The 22,544-nt window shown below is 44.2% G+C and overlaps 1 protein-coding gene across 1 annotated transcript in view; it reads right to left on the reverse strand.

Annotated features, from left to right (window-relative positions):
- eif2ak3 (eukaryotic translation initiation factor 2-alpha kinase 3) overlaps positions 1 to 22,544 on the reverse strand; it is a 36,494-nt gene that overhangs the window by 13,411 nt on the left and 539 nt on the right. The window contains exons 2-3 of the mRNA XM_056426616.1: positions 10,749 to 10,878; positions 17 to 211 (exon numbers count right to left, since the gene is read on the reverse strand). Of these exons, the coding sequence (XP_056282591.1) occupies positions 17 to 211; positions 10,749 to 10,878 (325 nt within the window). The remainder of the gene's footprint in view (positions 1 to 16; positions 212 to 10,748; positions 10,879 to 22,544) is intronic.

Consider the following 22,544-nt stretch of genomic DNA (forward strand, 5'->3'; position numbering starts at 1 on the left):
AACTGATTTCACTGACCTTGCCACTGTAGGCCCCCAGTCCGTAGGTCGTTAGAGATTTTCCCCCGACCAGGACGGTGTCCTCGCCGATCCGGTAAGACGAATCCAGCAGGGACTCCACACTGAAAGGCACGGACTCCATCGTCTCCCTGTCCCGGTTCCACTGGAACAAGGCACCGTCCAGTGAAGGGATGACCATCTTATTGCCAAACACCTGCAGGAACAGACGGGTTGGTTTGAAAAACAAAAAACTTACTGATGCTAACCAGTTGGAAAAGCACATATCCCAACAGAAGAAAGAGGGAAGGGATTTGGTCTTTTCTTGTTCGACACAAAACACTCCTGTACAACGGTAATTGTAAGATCAACGCCAAGATTTCTGACGGGTTTTAACAGACGACATCACATTACCCCAGTCCTGGCCTCTCTCCACTGGCTCCCTGTTCATTTTAGAATTGATTTTAAGATTTTGCTGATCACTCTTAAAGCACGCCTCGGTCTGGCTCCAAGCTACATCATTGAGATGTTAGCACCTTATGAGCCAGCACGCAGCCTTAGATCCTCCGGTGGGGGGGGGGGGCCTTCTGGCCGTTCCAGAGTCGAGGCTTGAATCAAAAGTTGACCGTGCCTTTGCCGTTAGAGCCCCTCGACTTTGGAACGACCTACCGGAGGATAAGGCTCGCAGAATCAGTAACTTCTTTTAAATCACTTCTTAAAACCCATTTTTATAGAACAGCTTTTAAGTGATCTAGTGTTTTTATGCAGAACTTTGGTTCCCCTAATTTAGTTTGTCTGTTTTTAATTTATTTGGTTTTTAATTTATTTTTTGTTTTATTTTTAATATATACTTTTAAATGTAATATTGGTTTCTTGCTATTCCACTTGTTTTGCTTTGACTCTCTGTGGAGCACTTTGTAAACATTGTTTTTAAAGGTGCTATATAAATAAAGTTATTATTATTATTATTATTTCGAAAAACCAAGATGCGCCATCTTGGTTGTTCCAAAACAAAAATATACGTGCAGGAAGAAGCCGAAAAGCGCATTAACCGTTATGAAATCTTCTGCTCCATAAATTGATTGCTATTGTCTCTGCTCATGCTATTGTATCTTTACATCTTGTGAGACGATGTTTGGGCCGGGCCCCATAATGTCACGTTACCTTGTGCTCAGATCAGGTTTGTTGGTGAGGTTGTTCACATTATTATTATTAAAAAGAAATGTAGGCGACCGATATCAGATTCCAGTGTGAATTGAACAACAACACACACACAACAACAAAGAATTCACACGGCGTTTTCACAACACGCAGAAGTAAGTGTGACGTCAATGGCTTCTAGAGCGACATCAAAGTCACTTGAAAATTAGATTTGGGCCCTTTGGCTTGCCGGCTAAACGGAGTGTAAATAATCTGCTGAAGGACACGTGGCCCATCACACACACACACACACACCAGAGCTTCTGGAATATCTCCTAGAGTTTCTACAAAAAAAATTGGGAAAACAGACAATCGTTTAAACACAAAAACACTGGCCGACACATCCGCCAACATGATTACAGATCTGGCCTCCGCACACTTAGACTGGATCCACCGGCTTGGTGGGTCCATTACTCAATTAAGAGCCTAAGTAATTAACCTGGATTTTTCTGAAAGCGTGCAACCGTGGAGAACGTGCCTGTGTGTGTGTGTGTGTGTGTGTGTGTGTCAGGTGCTCACTGGAGGGGGCCAGCGAGGATGACATCATTGCAAAAACCTGAGCCCTAATCCTGATTTAACCTCCACAGCTTTAGCTCGTCAGTGGGTTTTGGGACATTCGTTTTTCTTTACTGCCGTCATTATTATACAAAGTCGGTCATCAAGAATCTGGACGTCCAAGTTGTGACTCACACTTTTCACAACGGTGTTTGGACCACTTGGAGATTCCTTGTCCTGTTAAAGGACACTTCTAAGAGGGATGGACAAATCAGGGGCTGCTGGTGTGAAACCATTGCTTTACAAGTCATCGTCGTCTCTTTAAAAATAAGTCTGTGTGGTGGCTTTGTGGTGGATGAAAAACATGCCACGGGGGAGAAATGTGTCAGAATGATTTACTCGAGAGCGGAGGTGATGTCATCTGTCGAAGGGGAGGAGGGGTGGTGGTTCGGAGACGAGGTGAGGATACATTTAGCAAGTGAAAGGAGGAGGGGTTAGCAATCTGACCGTCACATCACACCACGTCGGTACGGCTGAAGGGGATGAGTCACCCTGCCTTAATCCACGACTCTGATCCAGCACAGTGCTCACTGCTGCTGCTCTACCCGTCTCCTCCAGGCCCAAAGACCGGCGGGTCTGTCACGTGGCCTGCAGAACTCTCACATCAGCAAATTGTGAAAGCGAGGAAAACCAGAGAGAAGTTGTCAAAAGTGACGTGGACAACAGAGAGGTCAGGAAATCGGAGGCCAAAGTATTCAAACCCCCTCTCCCAGCTTTGTTCTGTGGATTAACTCCGGGTTCAACTCTCTGAAGTCGACGCCCGCAGCGCCGCGTTTTTCACCGTTTCCGTTTTTAAAATATTTATTTTGTCAATTTGGTGAATGGTGTGACGGACCACATCATTTCTACTCAAAAAAACAATAAAACAAAATTTGGTTTTAAACATTTATTTACATGTATCTAGCATTGTATTCAGATATTTCACTGCTTTTGGAAACCTAGGACCTTTGGTTAATCAATTTCAAACACAGAAACAGTTCGTCCACACGAGTAACGGTGTGTTTTCACAAGAAATATGAAGAATTTATAAAAATCGAACTTCAATTTTCAGCTTTAGGGCCATATTTTCTCTTCCCACTTGTGCCTGAGGACAATTGTGCCTCATTTTATGGAGAGCTGAGATTGTTCTGGAATGTTTGATGTATAACACATGGGGATGTGTCATATGCAAAAGCCTTTAACCCTCCTGTTACCTTTATATTTACTGACATATTTTACCCTCGGGGTCAATTTGACCCCAGCAATTAAAACCTCCAGAAAATTATTAGAATTAATATTGTTTTCCAAGTTTAAGTGTGAGGTACTTTATGTTTGTTTGTTGACTACCTAAATAGCCCTTTAAATATATAAAAAAGTTGATATTTCTTATATGTTTGACAGTGAAAAACAGTCTGGGGTCAAATTGACCCGAAAGGTAACAGGAGGGTTAGATAGATAGATAGATAGATAGATAGATAGATATATACTTTATTAATCCCCAAGGGGAAATTTGTCGTGGTGAATTTAATTTTTTTTGTAAAATCGAGAAAATGACCCCAGACTCCAGAGGGTTAACAGTAATGCTTTATAGGCAAGTGGGCCATACATCTATCTATTAGTGGTTATGAAATACCAACAAAGGATGTAAACTTTTACTAGATTTACAAACCCATTGCAACATTCTACTTGCCTAGAGCAAGCTGACAATCCTTATTATTGAGCCCTTATGACCTTCATCGTTGTCATCAATCAACACCGCCTTGAAAGCAATACAAAAAAAGACAGATTACTTGTACATGAGATTTATATTCATCCAATTATGACAACAATAATTCCCAAAATCCAGCTCAGTGTCATAAATGTGATGAGTTTAGGGCATCAGACCTGCAGAATATTATCTGAGATGTTATTATTATTTCCCACGTGTGGGTACATTTATTCATGTATCTTTGGAGTACCCTTGCCATTAAGTGTATAGAAATCCCGCAATTAAGAAAATGTATTCCATTAAAAATGGAAATTTGTAATTATTAAAAATGTGGTTTTACAGAAAGAAACAAGGTTTAAGGAACAGATGAAATTATTGATTTAATGAAAAACAAACATCAAAGCAAATGAAAGATATTGTTTGAAGAGTTGTATATAATTATGATCAACGGTCCACCTCTGTTCGGCTCGCCCATGTTTTTGTTTTTAAACGGTCTTGTTGTAGGTTTCATATTCTTGCTATACGTCTTGTAAAGGGCTTGGATGATTTAATATGCATCCTACTTTTGGAGAACAGCAAAACAAAAGATTTATGAAAGTCGCTTAAAGAAAACACTCAGTGATAAAAAAAAAAAAAGCTGGCTGATCAGCACAAATGCTTTTTTCCTCTCTTTTGCTATGAATTTCCAATGTCTATAAATGTTTTATGAGCTATAACTCAGACACATTCAAGTCTACAACCCTCTTCTCGGTTTTTAATGTGTGGATTCTAGTCTTACAAAAAGATCGGCCACCACTCAATCTGTTATTTTGAGAGCAACGATCTGTTGGCTGCAGTAAGAGGTCACATCTTCAGTGTTTTACTGTATGTGCACTGTACTACGATGATTATGACCTCATCTGTATTAGCATATCTCATATCTATATGTTCAAACTGGCATTCTCTCTATAACTGGACCATGTGCACTTCACTTGTCTTCATGTTGATGTTCTGTTTTAATGTCGTTTCTATCTTTCATGCTTTTATCTTTTATCCTTTTTATTTTATTGTAAGGTGACGTGAAAGGCGCCTCCAAATAAAATGTATTGTTATTATTAGGGGGCCTTTAAAAACTATTTAATATATTCACTGTCTTTCTTTTTTTACGGGGGGATTCATTCAAAGATGTGCCAATGAGCTGGAACACTTGGTGATTGTCTGCAATCATGTCACCCTACACCGGGAGTTGTGAGGGGTGGGGGAGTCGGATGGTGGTGTGTGTGTGTGTGTGTGTGTGTGTGTGTGTGCGTGCGTGCGTGCGTGTGTTGCTGCCGACGCTCCACTGATCCTGTCAAACGGTGTCAGCTCTCGTCTCCAGTGGGCCACTGTTGGTCCACCAGGCTAGTGCTGAACTTAGAGGCAGCAGGCAAAGGGGGGGGGGGGGGAATGCGACGCAGAACAGAACAACCCCCCTCCCCTAAAAAAATTTAAACCTGAGTGGCCGGTACAAAAATCGACTTTCTGCCAAAAATATCGGCAATCTTGCCCTTTTTTAATTTCCTTTGCCACGCTGCTAGAATTATTGCCCGTTACAGAGCCGCTATCAATCGTTGTAGCGGAGATCAATGACATTCTCCCATCGTTCATTTACAACGCATTCCTGCAGATGGTATGCGCGCGCGTGCGTGCGTGTGTGTGTGTGTTGTCTATTATGTGATGACATCATCTCTGGTCTGAGGCATTACCTCACCTCCTCCTTATGACCCAACCTCCCCACTGTTCTTCATCCTCTAATGCCCACCCAGCATGACTCACTCCACGTTGGCACAGATTCCCTCCATGTAACCCCCCCCTCCCCTCCTCCCCTCCATCCCCTCCATCCCCTCATCCCCATCCCCCCAGAGCAACTCCTGGCTTTTTTGAAGTGATGGCTTCTTTTTCTGCAGACAACGCAGTTTGTGGCTCTGCTGTCCCTTATTTCACAAATAAATAAATAAAAGACGACACAAATACACACTGCAGCAGGCGACTGGCTGTTTCCTCCCCGGCGCGTGAAGGCCAGCCAATGGGACGCCGGCAGACGCCCCGTAGCCTCTAATCACCGAGCAGACTGGTGTCTCAGGGACCCAGCGTGCACCAATGAAACGACTGCTCGGCGCTAGAGAGGTGTGGAGGTAGGAGCTCGTGGCGGCCCCCTCCTCTTCCACCGACACACACAGGCGGAGCAGACGGGCATCCCAGGTTACGGAGGGAGGAGAGGGCAAAGCTAGATTTAAACTTGCATGAAACACACACACACACACACACACACACAATCATAACAAATGACGTCACAGCAAGTCATCGAGTTCAGAGCTGACAGGCAAATGAAAGCCAACATGAGAAGTCACACCGATAGAGGAAGTCGAAGTCACACACACACACACACACACACACACACACACACACACACACACACACACACACACACACACACACACACACACACACACACACACACACACACACACACACACACACACACACACACACACACACACAAGGATGTGACACGTGTGTCAGTCTCTGAATTCTTCGACACTTCCTGTGAAGTCTCACGCGCTGAACACAGATGGAAAGGCGAGTAAACAATGCAACGTCCTCAGAGGCTGAAGCAGCTGCGACAGAGAAATACGTTGTTTCTGTGCTCTACTATTTTTTCTAGTTGTGTAGTTACAATCTATTTGTTTTATTCTAGTTTGAATATTTGCGTGTTTTTACATTCCAATATCTGAACATTGTACAGAATTACGACGTCATTGCTCTTTGAAAAGGTTGACTTGTATTATTATAATATTTTGGATATCAGTGGCATAAAATAGTCTTAACCCTTGTGTTGCCTTCGGGTCAATTTGACCCGATTCAATGTTTCACCCTCCTGTTACCTTTATATTTACTAACATATTTTACCCTTGAGGTCAATATGACCCCAGCTATTAAAATCTCCAGAAAATTATTAGAATTAATATTGTTTTCCAAGTTTAAGTGTGAGGTACTTTATGTTTGTTTGTTGACTCCCGAAAGAACACCGACATTAAACATTGAATCGGGTCAAATTGACCCGAAGGCGACAGGAGGGTTAAAAGGACAATATGTTTTGCCATTATTTTATTATATATATTTCAAAAAAATCTACTGTCTTGAGAGACCTGATTCTGATTGGCTTTCACTTTTAATTGAGTCCTTGTTTGTTTTTATGAAGGAAAATCAAATCACGCAAGCGCCTGTTCTGTTCTGTCAAAATAAAATGACTTAAGATGGGAGGAGTCAAATTAACAGTACAGGAAAACAAACATTTGGGGTGAGAAATACTTAACTAAGAAAGAACGCAGGGCTTTCGGCTCCACACAAAGTTTGAGCGCTTCATGTGAATTGTAAAGAAAGCTAAAGACTTTCATCAGATCACAGAGAATCATGTTTTCCTTTCACTGACGGTAAAATCTGCAGTTCACACGTGACGAGTGTGATCGCCTGTAATTCAGTAGAGCGGGGTCCAACTTTGAGATTCAAGGTCAAATTTACACTCTGACGCTCCACTGCGTCACTCGCTATGTGTGAACTTTCAGTGCTGCGAGGAACCTTAAGGGGTTCTCCAAAGTATAATCCCAGAGGGGACCAGGGAAAAAAGGATTCTTATATTCTCTCATCTCAAACACGCAGACTTTTCAGGCTGATTGGCTTGAGGACACTTGAGAATCAATCCACCCACTTGATTGGGAGGTTCTTCAACACTCGCATCAGATTATTCTAGGGCTGAACGGAAGAGTTCAAAGCTCGTTCTTAAAGTTGACATTTGAATTCTAATTTAAAAAAGTTTAACGTCTGTTTATTACCTTCGCATTGAAAATGCGGAAGGTAATGTTTTGATCGCCGTGTATTTGTATGCGTGCGTGCGTGTTATTCGCATAAGTCAAAAAGTATTTAACCGAATCGCATGAAATTTGGTGGGATGATTGTTTATTATCCAGGGACCATTTGATTAGATTTTGGGATCGATCGGGTCAAAGGTCAAGGTCATGAAAAGGTCAACATCTTCTTTGAATCGCATGAAATTTGGTGGGATGATTGGTTATTATCCGGGGACCATTTGATTAGGCTTTGTGATCAAAGGTCAAGGTCAAGGTCATGAAAAGGTCAACATCTTCTTTTTAACATAGCGCGGTCAATTTCTATCCAATTGGCATGCAACTAATGCCAAAATGTTCATAATTCAATGTCCAACCTTGTGATATGCGAAGGTATGCGCTCTACCGAGTGCCACGTTCTAGTTTAGGTTATATTTTGATATGTTAGTTGTTTCTTATGATAGTTGTAGTTTAGTTTAATACATTTAGTTGTAGGTTCACTGATTGGGTAACGCTGGGCACCTGTGGTTATATGTAGAGGTGGGGAGGCATAGGACCAGCATGCACCTGGGTGGCCGGTGTTTTTTTACCACAGCATCAGCGAAGAGTGTCAGCGTTTTTGTTTGTTTGTAAATAAAATATCAAAATCAACATACCGAAATGGACGTTATTTTTGTTTTGCCTGCGTCAAACTCCGAAACCCACGGTGCATCAGCGGCAATTTGATTTATAGTTTAGTTTGATTTCGAAGGACAAAGGGCCGCTACAGAGGGTATGCGCTCTACCGAGTGCCCGTTCTAGTTAAACCTAGTATTTCTGCAGTTAAAGGCTAATCTAATAATATTCGTACAACGTTTAATTCCAGTGGCTTCTGTGTTGGATTGTTTCCGGCTCCAGACTCCAGTCCAAAAGAAAACATGTATTTAAAAAAAATCTCCATTCCCACAATGTACAGAATGTTATATCTAATGGGATATTCTGCTTCAATCCGTGTTTGATCTCCCACGTGCCGAACACAAAGGGAGGCTCACACCTGTATTAACGAGGGGAGTAGCAGCACCATAAATTACATTTACAGTTTGTTATAGAGTCCCCCCTTAAAGCACAGCCAGTCATCTTGGGATCTATGTATCCACAATTTGTTTTTCAGGGGTATACAATGTCATAAAATATTACGACAGATTCAAGCGGTTCTTTCATTTTATACACATCGTTAACACTCTTTTCACCATTCATCTTTACTTTCATTTGTACGTCTCAGAAGTGACCCGGGAATCAAACCGTCTGGGTTGGTTATTCTGCGTTAACTCTCTGAAGTCGACGCTCGCAGCGCCGCGTTTTTCACCGTTTCCGTTTTTAAAATATTTATTTTTTACTTTACCCTTATTTCTCAGTCCCATTTTTATCAATTTGGTGAATGGTGTGACGGACCACATCATTTCTACTCGAGAAACGATAAAACTAAATTTGGTTTTAAACATTTATTTACATGCATCTAGCATTGTATTCAGATATTTCACTGCTTTTGGGAACATAGGACCTTTGGTTAACCAATTTCAAACACAGAAACAGTTCGTCCACACGAGTAACGGTGTGTTTTCACAAGAGTTATGAAGAATTTATAAAAATCGAACTTCAATTTTCAGCTTTAGGGCCATATTTTCTCTTTCCACTTGTGCCTGAGGACAATTGTGCCTCATTTTATGGAGAGCTGAGATTGTTCTGGAATTTTTGATGTACAACACATGGGTATGTGTCATATGCAAAAGCCTTTAAACGTGAATTTAATTTTTTTTGTAAAAATCGAGAAAATGACCCCAGACTCCAGAGGGTTAACCACGGCGGCCTGACTCCAAACAATCAAAAAAGCCCGCGTGTCAAAAGGTGTTAAACATCATGAACTGGTTCCACATCGCTTTGTTCTCCTGATACCGGACTAATGAAGCAGAAACATATTTATATGACGGAGCCAGAGAGTTCATTACGCACAAACACGCCTTACAAGCACCAGCGGACCGACATTAAACCGACCTCGGCCGCCACCCAGACCCTCGTTAGCATCCGAGGATTTCTCCCTGAGGCGAAACTCTCACGCGGAGCGAGTCCACATCAAAGTGAACCACGGGCTCAGAGAGCGGTGCTCGGGGCTGCGTTTCACTTTCAGCATGTCGGTGTGGGCGGTTTAAGCTTCTGTACATATGCAGACGAGGCTCTCGCTGTGCTCGTATGTGTAAACCAACAGTCAACAAAGAGGCTCATCCTCCAGGCAGAGCACTTCTCAGATGTATGTGGGCGTGAACAATGTGTCTGCTGCGTATTGTACGTGAGATAAATGTAAGCAGCGGCAACCCGGGGTTAACTTTTCAAAGTGCACCGAGTTCAATTGGTTTTCTTCCTGTCTACAGAAAGACGGCCGGGAGGGCCGGTGTTTGTTTTGAGGCGGAGACGGCATCCGTAACCTCACACTCGAGACTGGGGAAACTGTCTTTTTCATCTTCCGGTATGTCGTAATCAGCTGGACGGCGTCCGTTCAACCCGTCTGTGGGATTGTCGGAGGTACTTATCCATAGTCGGTGTCAACAAGCCCCCATTGTGTAGAACCTGACGAGACTTAGTGCACCACAGCAAAGCAATACGCTACTGCGGATGGGGACGTATTATAGCCACTAAAAAAAATACTACCCGATCTACCGTCGTCTTATTCAGGTAGTTTCTTCGCGGTCGAATTACCTTCGCATTGAAAATGTGGAAGGTAATGTTTGGATCGCCGTGTATTTATTTATTTATTTGTATGCGTTTTACTCGCATAACTCAAAAAGTATTAAACCGAATCGCATGCAATTTGGTGGGATGATTGGTTATTATCCGGGGACCATTTGATTAGATTTTGGGATCGATCGGATCAAAGGTCAAGGTCAAGGTCATGAAAAGGTCAAAATCCTCTTTTTACCATAGCACGGTCAATTTCTATCCAATTGGCATGCAACTAATGCCAAAATGTTCATAATTCAATGCCCGATCGTGTGATATGCGAAGGTATGCGCTCTACCGAGTGCCCGTTCTAGTTACTGCATGAGACAGTAGCAGCACGTGCAATCCCTGTGTTCTGCCAAGTAAAATTAGAGTGTGGTGGTTTTGGCGAAAGCAGAGAAAACAGCTTCAGTTCCCCATCGTGAACACAGACTGACGAGCAGTCTCAGGGCGAGGTTAATCAGGGAATATTTCTAAATATAATATAAATACAGTGCGCACTGAAACAGATTTGTTTTGGCAGACCTTTACTTTAGGTGTCCATGAAGCATTCTTTACAGTACATCGCTTCACTACTGCGCCCGTATACCTGTCTGCTTCTCCAAGATACACCGACTACGGATACGCATTCACTTATTTCTCATCAATCGTTTTATTTCATTGCTTTAACATTCATGTAACGCAAACGTTTGGTCTACCTCAGGTTTGCTGAGGCTGGACGACACCAGGCACCCCGATGCCACGTCGAGGTCCCACTGCTTCATGCCCTGGTTGTGTGGGTCCAGAGCAGAGATCCGCCCGTCCAGGGTGCTGATGATCACAAGGGACCTGGGGACAGAACGCAGAGCCTTCAGCACACCGCATACGTATCAAAGACAAGACACTAAAGGGCTGAGAGCTGTGAAGTGGTGGTGCAGATGTTGTGTCTCTCCTCTTCTCATCCTCGACCATATTTAGCAAGCAGGGTGACCTTCAACTGCAGCCAACAGCGCACCTGTGCCACGACAACCCCCATCCGATCAGCCGGTCTGGGTGACGGGTTGATTAAGGATTGGCCCTGAGGATTATCAAACCTGACCAGCCGGTATCCCACACATTAAAACTTCTTTCCATAAAACATGCAGTACGAAGGTGTGAAAGTCTCAGCGGTTGGTTGAACCACGGCAGGGATTCAAAGCGAGAGAGACGTGGGCTACGAGGACTGAAACTCTGCTGATGAGTGACATTTGTGAAGAATAATAGATGGTTGAACTAGATTAATAAAACCATCCTCTAACACATAATGCTATATTTCCATTTTCTCAAGTGTTCAACGTCTGAACCTGAAAGGAGATGTAGTCCCACAGAGCAAAGCCCACTTAAACCCCGTGGGACGGAATTTAAGATTGGTCTCGAAATCAAAACGACAAAACGATGCCGGTTCAATTATTTTCTACTTCTTAAGTCCTCATTTTAAAAACAACGGACCTTTGGTGCAACTCAGGTAGGGAAAGAGCACACGGATGACGCTCTGAGACAGATGGTAACAGAGACTGTTAATGGCACACGGGGGGATTTTCTCGGGCTTAAAACGGTTATAAACGGCATAAAATGTGTCTCATTTACATGGAAAACCGCAAAGGAATGTTTTAAGTGTCAACAACGTCTTGGAGTCAGGATCCGTGGATTCGCTCGGTGGCCTTTCTGATTGAGCGCTGGCTCTCTTCTTCTGGGCTCTACGAGGACGAGAAGAACATTTGTGTTTTGCAAATATTGGCTTGGCGGCCCCACGATGACACGCTCAGAGAAAAACACATCAGAGATGTGAAGGAAACAACCAAACCGTACATTTAAAATCACTTTCACAGGTCGTGGTTTGATATGAGAGAAAAGAAAAAGTTTACTGCCAAAAATTACATTGATTGCTCAAAAGATATTCTCAGACTGAATTCTGTTATTTCAAAATAAAGCGGAAGTGTCCGCCTCATATTTCATTCAGAGGTTTTGTTGTCAGAGAAATACGATGGAGGGAGAATAAGACTCAGTGGATGAGAAAGCGTAACCCTGAGATGATGTACGGGCGACAGATTTGTCACTGCACCAGAGACGACTGTTTAAGTTACTGTGACTTGAAGATGGCGTTTTCTTTTCTCCATCAGTGGTAAACTCCGAATGCTTCGAGTTGTTTTCCTGTTTATTTACCCACACAGCAAGATGTGTTAAAGGTTCTCCAGGCTGAACAAAAACATTCTAAGTAAGTTGACTGAATTGAGACGTCCGGCTCCACCCTCGCCACACCTCTTACGGGTTCTGCCGCATTGCTTGTCAATCATGTCCTGGGCTCCAGCGGGGGCCTCCTCCGAAGTATTGATCTGTATCCGTCTTGAGGAGATACGTCAACGGGGCTTTTAGCTTTATTTAACACACACACACACACAAACACACTCACTGTACTGTCTCTGCTTCACATCCACCCAGCTGGGACCCAACCAGCTTCCCTCTGTTGGCTCACATGCAACTGTATACACACGCACACACACACACAATTCCCCTTTTCACACACACACACACTATTCCCCTTTTCACGGACACAAACACAAACATTGACTCTATCACTTTATTCAAAAGTCACCTCAAAACTCACCTTTTCAGGCAGGCCTATGGCTGACCTGTTCCCCTCTTGGTTGCTCTGCTGCAGATTGTTCTGCTTTTTAACTGTTTTGCTTTTCAACTGTTCTGCTTTTTAATTGTGTCCATTTTTAAATATGTTGTACGGCGACCTTGAGTCCCTTGAAAGGCGCCTTATAAAATGAATGTATTATTATTATTACTATTCCCCTTTTCACACACACACACACCCTATTCCCCTTTTCACACACACACACACTATTCCCCTTTTCACACACACTATTACCCTTTTCACACACACACTATTCCCCTTTTCACACACACAAACTATTCCCCTTTTCACACACACTATTCCCCTTTTCACACACACTATATTCCCCTTTTCACACACACACTATATTCCCCTTTTCACATACACACTATTCCCCTTTTCACACACACTATTCCCCTTTTCACATACACTATATTCCCCTTTTCACACACACGCACTATTCCCCTTTTCACACACACACACACACTATTACCCTTTTCACGCACACACACTATTCCCTTTTCACGCACACACACTATTCCCCTTTTCACACACACACACACACACTATTACCTTTTCACATACACACTATTCCCCTTTTCACACACACACTATTCCCCTTTTCACGCACATGCACTATTCCCCTTTTCACACACACACACTATTACCCTTTTCACACACACACACTATTCCCCTTTTCACACACATACTATTCCCCTTTTCACACACACACAATTCCCCTTTTCACACACGCACACACATTAGTCCACTTTTCACACACACTATTCCCTTTTTCACATACACTATTCCCCTTTTCACGCGCACACTATATTCCCCTTTTCACACACACACTATTCCCCTTTTCACACACACTATTCCCATTTTCACACACACACTATTCCCCTTTTCACACACACACACACACACACTATTCCCCTTTTCACACACACACACACACACTATTCCCCTTTTCACACACACACACACACTATTCCCCTTTTCACACACACACACTATTCCTTTCACACACACTATTCCCCTTTTCACACACACACACTATTCCCCTTTTCACACACAATATTCCCCTTTTCACACACACTATTCCCCTTTTCACACACACACTATTCCCCTTTTCACGCACACACATTATTCCCCTTTTCACACACACACTATTCCCCTTTTCACTCGCACACTATATTCCCCTTTTCACACACACACTATTCCCTTTTCACGCACACACACGATTCCCCTTTTTACACACACACAATTCCCCTTTTCACACACACACACACTATTCCCCTTTTCACACACACACACTATTCCCATTTTCACACACACACACTATTCCCCTTTTCACACACACACTTCCCCTTTTCACACACACTATTCCCCTTTTCACACACACACACTATTCCCCTTTCACGCACACACTATTCCCCTTTTCACACACACACTATTACCTTTTCACACACACTATTCCCCTTTTCACACACACACTATTCCCCTTTTCACACACACACACACACACTATTCCCATTTTCACACACACTATTCCCCTTTTCACACACACACACACTATTCCCATTTTCACACACACACACTATTCCCCTTTTCACACACACACACACACACACACTATTCCCCTTTTCACACACACACTATTCCCCTCTTCACACACACACACTACTACTGTCTGCTTCACACACAGCTGGGACCCACCCAGCTTCCCTCTGTTGGCCACTGGGGCATATGTTTTTGTAGTTGTTCTGCCTCCCATGAGGCCTCTACTCAGCCGTTGCTGAGGGAAGACACTGCCACACTTGTTCCCCTCCACATCTCAGACTGGGAAAAAACACAAAAAGAAAAACGAGGACACCTTCATCTCTGTTTATGTGCGCTGTGAGAGTTGTTAAGTAAGCCGAGCAGATTCACGCCAGCTGTGCCATCCATCATTTAGGCCGAGCAGGTGAATTGATACGGAGTAGCTATAATCCCTTATTGATCCGACCTATCGAACACTCTTCCGTCTCGAAGGAGAAGGAGGGTGTTCAAGAATGTTTCAGCCCGAGGACGACGAGGAACTGGATGGTTTCAGGGCGTGAAAATCAATATGAGGAAGCGTTGTCTTGCGTTTCGCTGCAGAGACCGACGCGTTCACAGGGAGTCACGCCTCGCTGCTCTGGACCGGCTACTTGTTTCGTATCTAGAAGTTTGCATAAAAATGCAAATAAGATCACTTAACAATAATGAGCCATGTGTCTTTCAGCCTCATCAAAGCCAAGATTATCTCCGCAAATCTGCTCGAAGCATTATCCGCCTCGCCACTCGCACTGGAGTGTCGAGCGCCGAGAAAAACATTGTTTTTTTTCTCAGCCACCAATGGGAGCGGAGCGCTGGAGCCCGCTCTCAGCCTCGCGATTGGCTGCGAGACCCTGCCAAAAATATTAGGCTGATTGGTTGTTGCTAAGCAGTCGGCTCTCTGAGAGGGTGGAAGCTTTTGGCGGCCTTTGCTCGGCTGGCCCCGCCCCCTCCGAGCGACGCCGTGAATGTGAAAGCGAGGGAGAAGAAGTCACCGAGAGCGTCGGCTTCAACGCTACGGATGGAAAGAGAGCGAGGAGGAGATGCAAGAATCTCATCGTGAGAGGGAGATCAAAGGCTTTTGTGGACTCTTTGTACTCCAGATAAAGGATAAGAAGGGGAAGAGAAGGGGGTAGGGATGGGGAGGGGCGGGCGGGGGGGGGGGGGGGCACTTAACTCTACAACTTAAGGTATCATGATGGTAATGGAGAAAACGAGCAGCGGAGGGGGGAAGGAGGGGCAGCGGCTATAAAAATAGTACTAAACCGAACAATAAAAACAAGTCAAACAAAACAAACAGCCCGACTATCATTTAGAACTCGGGGCAATTTATTTTCCACGCCTGGGCCCCGAGACGCCGCCGCCGCTCCGCTCGCCACCAAAAGGCACAACGCGTGGCCCGCGGGGCCGCCGCACACCGCGACAGATGCGGGCTTTACGAAGACGCCGAAGAAGACATCGGAATGGAGGGAAAAAAAAGAGCAAGAAAGGGGAGGAGAGTGGCGAGGCTGCCGCCCGACTGAGGGCTGTTGGCGTCCTCGCCTCCGATGCTGTCGAAGTGTCATAAAAGTGCAGACTGCTCCTTCAATCACAGTGTGTATGGCGGAGCAGGGAGCCAATTAGCCTCGCTCTCACCAGACTCTCTGCTCCTCAGAGACACTCACACACACACACTCACACACACACACACACACACACACACACACACACACACACGCAGTCGACACCGGGCTGCTGGTAAACACACTCCATTGAAAGAAGCAACCAGGATGTTTACACAGGCCAAGTCTCCGAGGAGCGGGAGCCGAGGAGGCGGACCAATCGCAACAGGCCCTCGGCTGCCCGGCAGCCAATGGGTCGCCCTGGGTTTTTTTCTCCGCGACGAGCCAACGGGTGGGCGGCTCCGCAGACTCCGAGCCAATAGCGCGGCAGACGCGTCTGTAACCATGCGACGGCGAGCAGCCTGGATGCGCGCTGGAGTGAGGAGCTGCAGAAAGGCAGAACAAAAATACGAGCGCGTGGGGAGAAAAGTTATGGATGCGGCTCCGAGCCGGCCGCACCCAGCACCGGCAGCCGCAGCCGCAGCTTTCAGGCGGAATCAGAAGTTTCATCACAAAGATGTAAAAGGAAAAACAACACAAGTGGTTGCAGAGGGAACCTCTGAGGACAAATGAGAAATAAGTTTTCAAATCTCTCAGATCAGTGTTTCAAGCCCATAATGCAATTCAGGACAAATGGGCCTGCAGCGTGAAACAGAACCGGTTTCTTTTCTTTGGCAAAGAGGAATATGCTCCAGTGTTCCTCGCAATGCCTTTTTTAAGTGAACACCAGACTAAATGTCTAAGATTTCAATTAAGTTCACCTAATAATCCAGGATAACATACCGGCTGTAAAACCTGCTCTTACACAGGATTATATAGCGGTCCTCCAAACCTATCAAATAAAAAAAGATCACTTATTTGTTGGCCACAGCAGCTCCAGCCACACTAATGATGAATGAGGATGTGCAGTGTGCTTTAAAAAACGACCTCGCATCCATCAGGGTCACTGCAGCAGACCGCCGCAGCAGAGAGCAAAGGGCGTGGCTTAAAAACCCACAAGTCGCATAAAAACACACCATTAAAAAGCGTTGCCATCGCCCTCTCTCACTCCGTCTCTCTCCTCCTGCATTAGTGCGCTCCCCTCTCCAACCCGAACCACCTCACACGTGGTAAAATCCAAACTCTGTGGCGGCACGCTCCTGCCGGCCGATTGGCCGAGCTACGGCTCCGCTCCGAGGATCTGATTCGTTGTTGCTAAGCAGTGTGGAGCCACCGAGAGTGAAAACAAGGCAGCATGGCTCTGCTCACCAGCAGCTAACTCCTTGTTATCATCCCTCCCTCCCTCCCTCTCGGAGTATCCCACCTTTTTGCCTCTGCCCCACCCATACTGCAGTGCTGCAGGATGGGCCCTGCCGACTTACCGAAATAGCCACTGACCTAATAAACTCATTCCTCTTGATAACGTATCCAGTTTTGTTATTTATAAAGAACAGGTTACTACTTCTGTCACTACACACGGTTATGAAACAACCTGCAAGAGTCGTCGGAAAGTCGGGAACCGAAACACTAAAGACGATCACGTCCCAACATTGGTTTTGCACACTGAACAATAACATTATTACAGAGAGCGATACAATGAGAAATAGTTGAATGAGACAAATAAATAGCACGAGAGCTGGATAAAAACATGGTGACATAGAGAAAAGACAATGAGGATGAAATAGATTAAGAGACATTATATAAGCTTTGCTTGAAGTGACGGGAAGTTTATAAACTGCAGTTAGACAGGCAGACCTCTGATGGGAGACAGCTGTGCACACAGAGCTTCAAGAACTGGGCTCAAAGTGATCAATTAAAAGTTCCCAGAGGGAGTTCAATCATTTTCATCCTGACCTGTTATTTTGGGGACAGTTTCTATTTATAAAACCCACAACATCTCCCTGGTTACATAAAAAAAACAAAAGGAACCCCTCTCCCCTATAAAAAATTTTTTTATATTATTATATATAAATAATATATATAATAATATATATAATAATACAATTATATGTATATAATATATATATAATTATATAATATATATATCCGTCCCTTTACCTAACTATAGACAGACCCATGTGGCCAACTCAAATTCAGAGCACTAGCCCGTCTCTCCGACAATTGGCCGACAAGTCGCCCTGCTCGGCGGATTGGCTGTTGCTAAGCAGTAGGCTGGTGGGAGCCAGCCGGCATGCACGGCGGCCCAGAAGAGCTGTTGCCGCTCCCGGGCCCTGAGGGGGGTGCGGGTGGAGGGGGAGGACAGAGGGCGGGGGGGGGGGGGGGGCTGGTTGGCAGTGGGGGTAGCAGGTTCAAACAAAGCTGCTGTCCTCTCTCTCTTCTCACCTCGGAGTGCTCCCCAGGGTGCCGAAGGCCCCTCGATGGAGCGCTCGCTGGCGGAGGCATCAAACCCGGCAGCGCCGTCACATGCATGATTCAAATCCACTCAAACAAGAGCCTTCAAACATGTATGCACACACACACACACACACACACACACACATACGGAGACAGATGTAAACACAAAGTCTCCAGAGCAGAGGTTGTAACATAGACGGCGGTGTTAGAAAGCGAGGTGACAGCCGTCAGCCGACACAGCTTTTTGTCACAAACTGAAAGACGGATCAAAGCAAACATCTAGAATATTCATCGCTTACAGGATACAAGCGCAGAGGACGGAACGAGGATGGAAAAAAACAACTAAACAAATAATCCCAACTGACAGAAGCGTCAAACATTCTTCATCTAAACGGAGACTGGTTTGCAGGACGCACAAATGATGTCGTGATCAACAAAGTGATCCTTCCGGGCCGGAATAGGTCCACGTGTTGGGCTTTTGTTTCACGCACAAGGAATATAACTCTCGACCTTTTCGTTAGAAATAGTGACTGTAAAGTTGATCGAGGGTGTGAACGTTCTTATCATCACCACAGGACCTCGTCTGTTTGACTAAACATCAGCAGCTGCAGGTAAAAAGCCTTGGAAAGGTCACTGGAGCAAATGCCGATACATTTTCAAAAGGCTGAACTAATTAATGTTGGACATAAAAATTAAAAAAAGATGACCTCCCAAAAAGTGTTGCATTTTAGTTTCACACTGATGTCGTAGCTGGGTTTCTTCTCTCAAGTGTTTTCCAAAGTCTTTTTTTTATTTTGCAAGTCTTTTAAAATAATAAATTAGCCCATTTGAAGTAAAACACACAAATCATATTTTATTTCTTGTGGCATTTTAAAAAAAAGGTTCAACGGCAATTCTCCCGACAGATGGATGGAAACAGAGCGTTGAGTATACTATAGTATAGACTCCAGGGGTTGCATTAAAAAGGCAACGTGTATGTGTGAAGGTAAGGGAGAGCATTGGGGAAGGAGCGAGTGTGAGATGAGAGAGAGTGAGAGGGAGAGAGAGGGTAAATATGAGAGCAAGAAACAAATAATAAATGCAAGGGAGAGACAGACTTCAACAAAGACATCCAGACGGAGAGACATGCATGTGATCCGAGGTCTCCTTTGTTTTGACACGGGTTAGAAAGGAAAACCTTCATTAGTATGAGCATCATTTTATTATGAGGTCATTATCATCATCTCAGCTAAATCTGTCATCTTTAACATATGTTGTTGTTTTACAGACAGGCTGTTTGAATGAATAATTCACATGTTCGGTTTTCCTGTATCTGCCTCCCGAGCTACTTTGTAAATTGTTTATCTTGTTGACTTCTCCGTATATCAGCGATTGTTTCTGTGATGTGTACATGTCCAGCCTCCTGTGGTAGCTTTTTTGCAAACTGATGAGAAAAAAAACTTCTAAAAAGTACATTGAACTACGGATGTACCGAATTATTGTAAAATGACAAATACTTCTACAATATTTTTATTGTAAAGAATATTGTTCTCGTGATGAAAGAAAATGACACTTCAAACCGTTACGTTGCGGACGATATATTTCAAACGTATTACCCAGACAGTGATGGATATAAGGGGACGCAAAGCCGAGACACGGTGACGGGCGTACGGGAGAAAGATCACAAGAGAAGGAAAAGACGGGCGATGCAGCCCGTGATCAAACAACACAAACCCAAACCAACAGAAAGAGACACTCGGGAGGGTTGGCTGTTAGGGGATCGACGTAGAGGCGCAGACAGCGAGCGGCAGGGTGTGACCGCAGCAGGAGGAGGAGGAGGAACGCTCAGGAGTTTTCCTGCGGAGGAAGAGCAAACTGCTGCGCCAGTTACCTTCCATCTCATCTCCACTCTGGTCCTTCAGCGTGCGTCACCCTCTCTGGCGTTTTGCCGTCACTTGCATCCCGATCGGTGTGTGAGGTGGTGCACTGGGCGTGAGCAAAGACTTTATTCTTGTAAACATCCCGTTTTTTCTCTGTTTTTTCCGAGATAACACATGACAACTAATTACAGCTGTTCGTCTCGACTCGAGCTCCGTGGGGCCGGCTGCTCGGCGAGCTCGGTCGCTCCCTGTTGTGACAATGCTGGGTTTGTGCGGCATCGGAAATAACAAAAACTAAGGCTTTAGGGGTTGTCAGGAAGCTTTTCTGTGAGGTGCAAATTAAAACTGGCTGACTGCAAATGGGGGAATCATGCTGGATTTTTTTATTATTGTTGAACCAAGTAGATACAGCAGCAGGTTTTTGTATTAAAAAAAAGGTATGAAACCGAGAGGGGAAACTTTAAAAAAGGGTTAGACTTTAACAATGTGTTCAGTCTGCTGAACACACTGACTGAGAGGCAGCACATGTACAGAACTACACGGAGAATAATTTAGTGAATAATTGAGGTGAATGACCGAAGAGAAACAAGTGGACTAAGAAAGAATCGAGAAGCTGGATCAGTCAAAAGTGTCAACAAAAAAGAAGAAAAACACACGGCAAGAGAAGGAACATCACGAAGAACACACTGCGACAAACATCTAAGGTGGGCATCAAAACCTGTTGTTTACCAGGGAAGACTCAATCAATGGCCCTACCCACAATGCATCTCCCTTTGGGCCGCAGCAGAAGGTATGACAAGGTAAACCTGTTAACCGTTTGAAGCCGTAAACTTTTGACTGACAGGATCCTGGGGAATTTTGTTCTCTCCCCCTCAGCTGAGCGGCATGCCTTTGCAAAACAGACATTAAATATGAACATGACACTTGTCATGTTGGATTTGTGTTCTTGGCACCCGAGTGTTGGGGCGACCCATCCCATGCTTTTTCATTCATAACAACTGATTTAGGTCCCTGTTAAAGACACAATCCCCAAGCAGGACATTGCCATCCATCTTAAGCTTCTCCACTTGACAGAATCTGACCATGTGGAAGTCAAAACCATTTAGATATATTTAGTATTCACCCTGCAACCTGCAGAACCACTTTGTCACCTGCTTTAAGAAGCCAAATATACATATATATATAGATTTTTGAAATGTCCCCACTGTGGGACGAATAAAAGTATATATCATACATATATATATATATACACACACACATATATATATATACAAATACATATATACACACATATATATATACAAATACATATATACACACATATATATATATATACAAATACATATATACACACATACATATATACATATACATATATATACACACATATACATACACATACATATATATACATACATATATATACATACATATACACACATATATATATCTACACATACATACACACACATAGATATATATATATATATATATATATATAAATGTCCCTTATTCGGGTAAAAGAAGATCCCAACTGTGTTTGAATAAAATAAAAGAGACCAATACTTTCTTACTGTACTTGTGCTCAGCTAAGACGCAGCCTATCTGCTGACAGCAGGAGATACGCGGTGGATTCTGAGTGGACTCCGTCTCTGTTGTCATGGGGACGTCCCCTTCACGTGCAGGGATTTCGGTGGGATAAAAACATGGAAAAAGCTAAATTAACTCCACGGTGCGGACCGAGCCGTGTACGCGGGAGAGGGATACACGTTTTGAACTTCTCAAAACGTGTGTTGGGACTCTAGCAGTGAGATAACAGCGATGTTTTTATTTCCGGTTTAACCAGCACGCGCGGTACGGACACGAGTTCCGGAGAGAGCCGAATCACAACCGAGACGAGTCGGTTCACTAAATCTCATTTTCGTCCAACTTTAGTGGCTACAGATACAGGCAGCCGTTACGCGCATGGAAACACATATAGCGTTAGTGTAGTTCCGAATAAAAAAAAGTTTCACTTTGAACAACACACGGTGACGTGGACACAAAACAACCACGTTTCAGTCCTCGGAATAAGCTCGTTCCAGTTGACGGACCACCGCTTTATCCGTCCGAACTTTACTCGGAACATCATCCGACACGAAGTCGCACTCCCTCTTGAACAGTGTTTTTTTAATGTTTTGTTCGATGGCAACTCTTATCATTTATTTCATGAGAATGTATCCCACAAATATGGTGGGTGGGATGGGATAACACGCCATAAAACGTCGGACTCAGCGAGGGGGGGGGCGGCACACAAACCCAACCACAACAAGTTAAGTACAGTCCCGAGGCGGAGGAATACTTAACATGTGTCAAACACGCGAGACTGTCAGTTAGCTTGCTTAACAGCTCCAATACGAGTGTTTTAGCTCGCTAACTAAGCGGGTAAAAACAAATTGTGAGTTTTTATATTTTCCATTTTGTGGGCCATGTTGGAATTTGTCC

The sequence above is a fragment of the Pseudoliparis swirei genome, chromosome 11, assembly GCF_029220125.1.
Source record: "Pseudoliparis swirei isolate HS2019 ecotype Mariana Trench chromosome 11, NWPU_hadal_v1, whole genome shotgun sequence".
Lineage (NCBI taxonomy): Eukaryota > Metazoa > Chordata > Actinopteri > Perciformes > Liparidae > Pseudoliparis > Pseudoliparis swirei.